General features: G+C 50.4%; 1 protein-coding gene across 1 annotated transcript in view; it reads left to right on the top strand.

Annotated features, from left to right (window-relative positions):
• The window catches only part of LOC134025216 (nesprin-2-like), an 87,722-nt gene that overhangs the window by 40,482 nt on the left and 37,502 nt on the right, over positions 1-9,738 (top strand). Inside the window, 14 exon segments of the mRNA XM_062468114.1 lie at positions 36-2,003; positions 2,005-2,062; positions 2,912-3,252; positions 3,847-3,991; positions 4,144-4,344; positions 4,462-4,721; positions 5,045-5,195; positions 6,446-6,589; positions 7,170-7,310; positions 7,535-7,717; positions 8,241-8,378; positions 8,696-8,881; positions 9,046-9,168; positions 9,445-9,627. Of these exon segments, the coding sequence (XP_062324098.1) occupies positions 36-2,003; positions 2,005-2,062; positions 2,912-3,252; positions 3,847-3,991; positions 4,144-4,344; positions 4,462-4,721; positions 5,045-5,195; positions 6,446-6,589; positions 7,170-7,310; positions 7,535-7,717; positions 8,241-8,378; positions 8,696-8,881; positions 9,046-9,168; positions 9,445-9,627 (4,222 nt within the window).

The following is a 9,738-nucleotide window of genomic DNA, read 5'->3' on the forward strand; positions in this document are numbered from 1 at the left end:
TTGACATGTACTCTCGGTTTCGTTGTTGTGCGCAGGGAGGCTTTGGGAAGCAATGCCCTTCAAGTTGAGAAGCTCAGCCCCCTCCTGCTGACTCTGAGGCAACAGAAAGCCGCGCTGAGCGAGCTGCTGCAGCTGTGCGGCCAAGTGTCAGGTTACCTGAGCGAGTCGGAGGGCCCGGGGGCTCTCCTCGCCCGTCTCGGAGAGCTTCAGGAGACGTGGAAGCTGATGGAGGCGACCTGCACCAGGACGCTGTGGCATGGCCTCGTTTCCTCCTCTCAGGCGGATAACCTACTACGAGAGGCCGAGCGGTTGCGTGCCGCGCTCCAAGCTGCTTCCCAATCATTCCAAACGCAGCGAGGCGCCCCCCGTGCTTTCGAAAGGATTTCGATGTTTGCTGACCTCCACGTTTTTAACCAACAGTACACACATCTCCTGTGCGTGTCCGAGGAGCTCAGTGAGTTTGGACTAGGACAGGAGGAGAGAGAGGCGATGAGCCAGGTCTTTCAGGGCTTGAAGCAGTTGCTTGATCTCACACAGAGCGAGCTCAATGCTCAGTCTCCTGAAATTGTCAGCGACTCTCTGTCTAAAATCATTCAGCGGACACGGGACAGGGTCGTCTGGGCCAAACGCACCCAGAACCTTCTCACCTCGGGGAAAAGGCTGGCCCTCTTCCCCGAAGAGGCTCGTGTACAAATCGCGGGGATGAGGAAACAGCAAACGGAGATTGTGTCCGTGCGGTCGAAGGTTCGATCCGAAACAGGAGACGTGAAAGCCCTAGACTCGATCCTTGGAGAGGAGGAGATGGAGAAAGTGTTGAACTCACTGAAGACCCTGGAGGACCTTTGTGCAGGCGTCGCCGACAATTGCGCTCACACGCTGGAGGAGATGGAGAAAACCCTGCGGGGGAGAGAAAAGCTATTCGCCCATATCACAAAAATGGATACGTGGCTCGTGGCCTCGCATATTGAAAAAGAAACGTCCACAGATGTGTCTCCGGCCTGCATCTCTGACCTGGAGAGAAAGGTCCAGTCCCACCAATCTGCCCTGAAGGATGTCGAAAGACAGATCTCTTTCATTGACACCCTTTTGGAAAAAGCCAAGGAGATGGCTCCAGGCATGACCCCGGCCGAGAGCCGCTACCTGGTGAACAGGCTCGCTGGCCTTCGTCTGGAACTGGACGGGATGCTGGTCCACGAGAGGGCGACTGTCTGGGAACTGGAAGAGCTTCTGCACGCTCAGATGTCTTCTGCTGAGGAGCTAGCCGCCGTCCGAACGAGCTTGAGCCAGATAGCAGCTGATCTGGGGAGGCAGAGCTTCCCAGTAACCAGAGCCAATCTCTGGGCCACTGAGCCCTCGAGGCGCCTGCTCCTGGAGCATCAGTGTCACATACAGGAGCTCCAGCACTGCCAGAAAGTGCAGAAAGGCGCCCTCTTGTGCACCATCGCAGAACTGCAGGAAAAGATCAAAAATCTCGACCTCCACGCCCCGGAGCATGAGAAGTACCTGCGCCTTAGGAAGCACGTGGAAGATTCCAGAGATAAGGTGAAGGGACAGATCCAAATGTCCAAAGACACAAGTGTCGATGTGGGCGAGAGGTTCAGGCTATGCCAAACTCTTCTGGTAGAACTTCCCCTGGTGAAGAAAGAATGCCAAGAGGCAGCGGACCAGTTGGAGGCCATATCTCAGGACTTGTACCCATCCCAGCTCACCTCAGAGAGGCAGAAGATCCGCCGGACAGTGGAGAACCTCCTGTCTTGTGAACTCACCATCACCAACGACATCAAAATGCTGGAGGGGAACCTTCTAGAAGGTCTCCATTTCTGCTCCGAGTACAAGGCCATGATGGACCTTCTTCACCAAAGCTGTCAGGAGTTAAAAGAAGCTGGGCCGGTTGCTCCGGATGAAAGCGTGATCGATTTAGAACTGCAGGGCTGCTGGGTAACTTGGAGGAACTTGGAGTCTGGGATGAGGGTGTTGGAAGCACTGGGACAGAGAGAACGCATAGTTTGATGAACTGTTCACCCTGAGGGAGGCCAGCATGCAAGAGTGCCGCGCACGTATGGTACGTTTCCCTGATATCTTATACACAATGGTATAGTGTGGTGTACATCTCTGTCACTGTTTGATAGACAGTGTTTGTTTCCTTCATAGGAAGCAGTGTTTCCCGTACCTTTTTATTATATAGATTTTTTTAAAATATATATATATATAGCGCCCGATCACAAAATAAGTCATTTAAGGTTACCTTTCCTATAAAACAGGTCTATAGATTGCTCTTTTATTAAACAAACTAAATGGCCTTATGTTATTTATCTTATTTACACAACGGCGTGTCATTTACATTTAGTCATTTAGCAGACGTTCTTATCCAGAGCGATTTACAGTAAGTACAGGGACATTCCCCCCGAGGCAAGTAGGGTGAAGTGCCTTGCCCAAGGACACAACGTCATTTGGCACGGCCGGGAATCGAAACTGGCAACCTTCAGATTACTATCCCTATTCCCTAACCGCTCAGCCACCTGACTCCCATTTCTGTCTCTACATGGTCGCCATCCCACCCCGCCCGCCGCCGTCGCCAAAGCTGTAAACCTAAGGGAAACACTGGGAAGGGTTTTTTCCTTAAAAAGAAAGTGTAGCTTTTTTCACTTCGCTGACTGCACTTTTCAGTTGAAAATGAGTCATTATTGAGTATAAAAGGTTTTTTTCAGCATCAGTGAAAGCATTAAATGAGAAACGCTGCATAATTACTGTGGACAAAATGTTATTCATGTTAGCTTACTGTAAATGACACAATATTACCTTTGCCTCCTCATATTTGAAACTACCTAGGATCAACCTGCATGTATAATTTATGACTGTACTGGTGGACTACCCACCAGAAAACCTTTACCTGTCATTCTGTGTCTCGCAGGAGAATTTGTCTCAAGCCCGAGAAGCCCTGAAGGACTACCACTGGGCTGCGCAAGGAGCTGTCGCGTTCCTTCACAACGCCAAGGCCACCTTCCTGTCCCCTTCTGGAGGGTTCCTGGACTGTACTGAGGAGCTAATGCACACCCAGCAGTCCCTGGCCTCCTTCCAGGAGGGGATCCAGGCCCACGTCTCCCATCTCCTGGACGTGGTCCCCCAGCAAGCCTCCCGCGTTCTCGCCTTCCCCCCGACGGAGCTGCTCCACGCCCGGGTCCTGAGTCACGTGCTGGTGGGCAGGGCCACCCTGGAGGCTCAGTCTCAGCTCCGACTGGAGGCTCTGAAGAGGTCGGTCCAGAGAACCAATGTTCTCTACACGTCGCCATTTATCCTTATGTGTCTCTTCCTCTGTCATTTAATCACAGGAACTGAGCCATGGAGGATGACGTTCTGTAAAGAAAGGTTGAGCTGACCCAGTAATTAGTCATCCCCATCTTCCAAATAAAGCATCTGTTAAAGGTCTCCACAGTTACATCATTTAGACACTGCAATCATAAAGATTAGCTATATTCTGATATGCTCTCAGAGACCAATGTCTCGGATAAGTGCTGTTCAAATTACGAGGACACTGCAGGAGGTATCTCTAATGGAGTACTTATTTGCTGGCCCGGAGCTTTGTTGAGTCACAGAGAGGAAGCCATTCGATGTTGAACAGTGTGATGAGAATTCACCAAGATGTGTGGCAGATTGGTGAACTTATTATCATGACTTCTACGAAGGATTACCAAAGACATATAAAGTTAACGGGACCAGCCTTGTGGATAGAATTTAGAGATATCCAGATCCACACTCCTTTTAACTCCTTTCATCGAAAAAAAACCTTTTCGATGAGAAACACTCAACACAGTCTCTAATTCTCCATGTTTGCGGTTCGTCACAAAGGTGTGCCGACAGACAGCAGCTGCATGTGAAGTGTCATGGGGAGGTGTGGCAACTCCTGACCGCCTCCGAGACCAGACTCTCCGAGTGTGCCGCCCTGGATGTGACCTCACTCTCCAAGTGTGTCCAGCAACAGAACAAAGCCGAGGTTTGTCACCGACTGACCTTTTACCCCTCAGTCGTGCTTTCGCCGACCTCGGAAAAGGCGGTTGGAATGCGATTTGCGTCTCCTATGTTTGCCCTCCAGTAGCATGCGGTATGAACTGTACACGCGCGTGTGTTTTGTGTGCCCATGCGAAGGCCCTGGCGGAGGAGGTGCGAGGCCTGGCCGCGAGGCTGAAGGAGCTGAAAGCGGGCTGCCCGGCCCAGGGCTGCAGCGCGGGCACAGAGGGGGCCCTGGGGGCCCTCTGGAGGCGCTGGTGGCTGCTGCAGCACGGGGTCAGCCTCCTCCAGGCTCACGCTGAGCAGAAGAAAGAGGAGTGGAGAGACATCGGCATCAGCGTGAGTCAGCTGTGGAGTTTTGAATGAAATTTATATATTTATTTTTTTAAATGTGTGAGTCACAAACGGGATTTTTGTTTTGGCTTTTGAGTTGCTTGACAAAAGGAATGTTTTCAGATTGAGCAATGCAGCAGGACCTTAAGCAGGCTCAAGGCCAACTTGCCCGACGGTTCAACTGTGAGCTCCACCCCAGGGGATCCACGTGACTTGTTAGCCCAGGCAGAGGAGCACCAGACTGGGCTGGAGGAGGCTCAGGGAGCATTGGCTTCCCTGGAGCACCGCCTAGCGCTGCTGCTGGGTGTGTCCATCCCACAGGAAGCATCCATCCTTGTTCCAGTCTGTCAGATGATGGTCAAGATGCAGGAGAGCTGCAGGAGGTAGAGGGACATCTGTTTGAATGGGCATTCTGTCTCTCTCTCTCTCTCGTTAACTTAATCTCCCTCTAACTACTTCTCCTACTATTTGGCCCTTTTTTCGCTCACTGAAACACTTTCTGTCTTTGTCTCTCTCGCTCTCTCCGACTCTCTCTCTCTCTCTCTCTCTCTCTCTCTCTCTCTCTCTCTCTCTCTCTCTCTCTCTCACCCTCTCCCTCCCTCCCTCCCTCCCTGTCATGTCTGTGCTTCACCGTAACAAAAAAACGTAAACAAACACTGTGAATTGAACAGTTTGAGATGGAGGGTGACCCTTGTTCGGTCCCCAGCCTGACAGAGAAGAGCCTGCTGGCTCGTAAGGCTGCTCAGTCCGAGGTGCAGGAGAGACAGCAGTGGCAGGAGAAGATCAGAGATGTGGAGCAGCAGATGGACACCCTGCCCACCATCCTGGACACCCTGCCCAGCGGCCGTCAACAGCAGGTCAGCCTCGCATCAAGTGTCTCATCATTTTCACAGCTTGTTTAGTTCACCGTAATAAGCTTAGCTAAAACATAGCATAGCCTAATTGTTATTTTTGAACCGTTTATTTGATCACTATTTGTTTTATTTAGAGTGTGCATGTGCTTATATTTGTTTTGAGAGTTATACATAGTGTAAGTGAACATGGCATTCCTTTTTGGTTTGCTTTTATAGGTAGAGTTGTCTAATCTTAAAATTAACAAAGTGCTTTACAGTTGAGGACATAAACATTTTCCTTCCTGTGCTGATGTTCCTCATCACATCTTCGGGCATATTTTTTTTCTTTCCTGAATGCTTGCTCCGGTTAGATTTTAAGTTTTGAAGTGAAACTAGGACTCCAGTGAGAGGGCACTTTGAAATGCACGTGTTTACATTCGTATGTCAGTTTGAACTGTTAGAGGCACCATGTAATTGAATAACCACATGGTCATGAGGTTGTTAGTACATGAAACTCTGAGTAGCAGCCTACAGTAGATTATGAACAGTCTGTCTGTTGAAAAGTTTCCATTTACAACAACAAAGTTTCAGCTTGCCTGAAAAAAAGTTGCGATTGAATCAGTTGGGTCATCATTTAGCTTTGGCTAATTGAATCCCATATTTAACATTGAGAGTGTTGCGTTTTCAGTTGGTTTTCAGTTAGTCTACCATCGTTATGCACCAAAGCATGGCTAATATGATTTTAATGAGCTGAAGCATTGTTCTGGGAACAGTAGACAACTGTTGAACCTTAACATTACAGCTGGGGGGAGTAAACGTCCTCTATTACCTTTCTGCGCCGCTTTAGTTTGTTTTAATTACGTTAAATGTTTTATTTTTAGCTTCACCTTTTATCTTGGCATGCAGGGTTTATACTCTTCAAAACTTTTTAATTGGTTGAATTTATTAAGCAAACTAAATCAAGTGCGAAAGTGGTCCTTTTGAAGGAAAACAAATCTCATAGAATCAGGCCATGCAGCCTTTCTAAATGTACTACTTTATAAACAGTACTGTTTACATTGCCTCAATGGGACAGTTGGTTAAAATGGAAACTACTAAAGTACAGTAAGTGAACACCACGTCCTTAATTCCTAATTATTAGAAGACGTATGTTGTGTGGAAGACACAAATTCAGAAAACTATACTGCAGGCATTCTGGATTCTTCTGTGGTTTCTCTCTCTCTTTCTGAATCTCCTTGCATCTGTCTCTCTCTCACGCACGTTCCTGTGAGAAGGAGGGAAGACTGACCTTGGCTTCCCAGAAGGCTAAACTGCGGAGCATCATGGAAGGTGTCAGGGCAAGGTACACCGAGGTACCCATGGAGATCAGCAATCAGATACAGGACGTCACTTGCACTCTACAGGAAATGGAGCAGAAGGTAACATTTAGTACGGCAGACAAAGAAAAAGAGACCAAGAAAACCATTCGTTGTCGAGGTTCAGAGAAATGGCGCGTGTTTGGACGCCGTGACAACCTCAGAGAGTCAGAGGGCACAGGCTCTGGGAATCGACGCTGACGTGCGCTTCATTTAACAAAAGAGAACCAAACATCCTCCCACAGCGTCTCCTCTTCAGCGAGCCGCACTCCCTCACTAAAGAATCAACACTGCAAATAATCTGCCTGTGATACTCATGCCAGAGATCTCTCTCTCCCTCTTTCTCTCTCTTTCTCCTCTGAGCTCTTGTTGTCTCGCTTTGTGGGGAGCGGGGTGCTGATTAGCGTAAGGGGGAGGGGGGGAGGTTGGGGCTGATTCGAGAGTCGCAGCCATGAGGCTCGTTAGCGGAGTGGGGAGCGGGAAACAGGTGAATGTGGCATCCTGGGCCACTGTCCCTGGTGCTGGCTCTCTGGGGTTGTCACAACACAAGAATGTGTAGGTTTGGCTACATACATATGTGTGTGTTGGGATACATGCGTGCGTGTGTGTTTAGATGACTTAAGACATGTGTGTGTGTTTTCAGTTTACGCTCACCCTGGAGAGAAACAATTCCCTCCAAAGGCTGACCCATAAGATAGGAGAGGTGGGGGTTGGACTTGAGGGCATTCAGACTTTACTGAGCCAGAGGAGTTCCACATTCCATGAGGCGGAAAAGACACTTAAGGTATGTGCGTGGGCAAGTGTGTGTGTACTTTGCGTGTGTGTGTGTGGTGCGAGGGTTCTTGTCTCCTAAGCAAGAGGTCCTCCCTACTGTGTGTGCCACTGCTGAATGAAAATTACATTTCACCCCCAAAAAATACAACCCCGCTCAATGAGCGCCACCACACAGGACCCTTTCATCCACACAACACTTCCACTGTGTTTGCCTTGTGTGTTTCTCCCATCCAGCGAGTGTGGGACGAGTTGGACGCGTGGCACAGCCGGCTGACCGCCTTGGAGGTGGAGGTGCAGGACTTGTCAGAGGAGCAGCCGGAACAAGCCCACCTCCTCATGGACCAGCTGATCCAGCCCCTGCAGCTCTACCAGGACACGGCCCAGCAGGCCGAGCAGCGCACCGCCTTCCTCAGCAGGGTGAGCGCACCCGACTACACTTCCCACAATCCCCCAGTCACTGTTAAAGTGACTTCCTTCCTCAGCAGGGTGAGCGCACCCGACTACACTTCCCACAATCCCCCAGTCGCCGTTAATGGGACTTTGGTTGTGCTACTGGACTGTTGTGTGGCACATCGTTTGTAGTCCTTAGAGACCGTGACCTCGTTGCCACTCTCCTCAGTCGAACTACTCTACCCATGCTTCTTCGGAGCCGTGGTCTTCGAACCTTGTCCTGGATGTTTTAAATGTTACCCGGTTCTAACACACCCGATTCAAATGAACGGTTTTGAGCAGGGCTTCTCCAGAGCTTGATAACGACGCATTCATTTGTAGTGGGCGTGTGGGAGCAGGGACACTTCTAAAACACCCAAGGCAGAGGGGCCCTGAGGACCAGGGCTAAAGAAGACTACAGCTTTAGAGGGCGGTCCTATAAGAAGCAGGAGATAAACAGTGCTGCTACCTTTGAGTGGTAGCGACCTGATCTAATCCCTGTCCATCTCAGGTCCCTGCCTGCTTTCAGGAGTACGAGGACATGCTCCACAGCGCCTCCTGTTGGCTCGCGGAGGCCCAGTCCTGGCTCGCCAGCACCTGTACCTACACCACAGCTAAGAACCTGCAGAGTCATGCCAACACGCTGCAGGTGAGAGACCGTGACACGCCAACACTGAACCATGCCTGCAGGAAACCAGAACTTGTTCACATTCAGTGTGTTGCATTGTATACACTAAAGGGACAAAAGTATGTGGACACCTGACCTGACCTTCTATTACGTAAGGCCTCCGATTTTTGAAATGAGAGGATCAACGCGCAGGTGTCCATATACTGAGCGGCATACTGTTGGCCGTACAGTGTGTGTTATAGCAATCTGTATATCTATAATAATGGATGAAGCTGCTGTAAATGAATACGTTAAATGTATTGCCATAACACTCCCACCCCCCAACCCCCGACCCCCAGATGGTTCTGGATGATTCCGAGAGGATCAGAGCCACTCTGGACGGCTTCAGGCCTTCCCTGCAGGAAATCTCTGCCGTGTGCAACACGGACGCTCTGGAGGAGAGGCTGGCTCAGACAGACCTCCAGGTCGACGCCATGCAGCGCAGAGTCATCCTGCCCCTGGACCAGCTCCTCCACGTCTCAGCTGTGAGATGGATATGTCCAGCCTGGATGGCACCTCAAAACAGATTGAAATGTTGGATTGACTGGAGAGAGAAAAAAAAAACGTTCTCATGTAGCTGCGTCGTGTCGTTTAAGAGACACCGTCCTACGCTGTCCCCGTGACCCTCCGGTTCTCCTCTTGCTTCCAGGAGATGGAGTCCATCGAAGCAGAGCTGAAGGCCATGGAGAAGAACGTGAGCAAGATCCGAGCCATCTTATCGTCGGTGGACTCTCCTGACGTCTCACTGGAGGAGCACCTCCGCAACCGACAGGTGAGGCATCTGCGTTTTGTTGGGAGTCATTCAATGTCATTTGCGTCCAACTTTATTTAAAAGAACAGTTTAGCCACACCACCTATAAAGCATCCTGACCTTCACATTTAACTGGAGTAGACTTCCATCAATATGTATTGCTACACAAGCTACTGGAGATAGTCCTGTCAAATTAAGCAAACGGCTCAAGGAAAGCCTACACTACCCATAATCCTTTCCAAAACGGTTCCAGAGGAAGCTAGAGATCCTCATCTCTTGTCCCTCCCTGTTGTCCAGGTCATCCTGGCCAACATCCAGTCCATGCGGAGGACGGTGGAGGTGATGGAGAGCTGCAAAGCCCACCTGGGGCTCCCCCCCAGGGCGGAGGAGACCCTGGCTGCCTTCCCGAGGGCCAGGCAGCTCCTGCAGCCCCTCCAGGAGCTGGAGGAGCTCACACAGAGGCAGACTGCCCTGCTGGAGGTACGCTACACACTCGGCCTCATGGCTGGGACTGTGCTGCTCGTTCCGCGATTGGTCTTTAATGTCACCAGAAGGTGGCTAGTAGCGACCAATGTTGTCCTGTGTTCTTTG

The sequence above is a fragment of the Osmerus eperlanus genome, chromosome 8 (assembly GCF_963692335.1).
Source record: "Osmerus eperlanus chromosome 8, fOsmEpe2.1, whole genome shotgun sequence".
Classification (NCBI taxonomy): Eukaryota; Metazoa; Chordata; class Actinopteri; order Osmeriformes; family Osmeridae; genus Osmerus; species Osmerus eperlanus.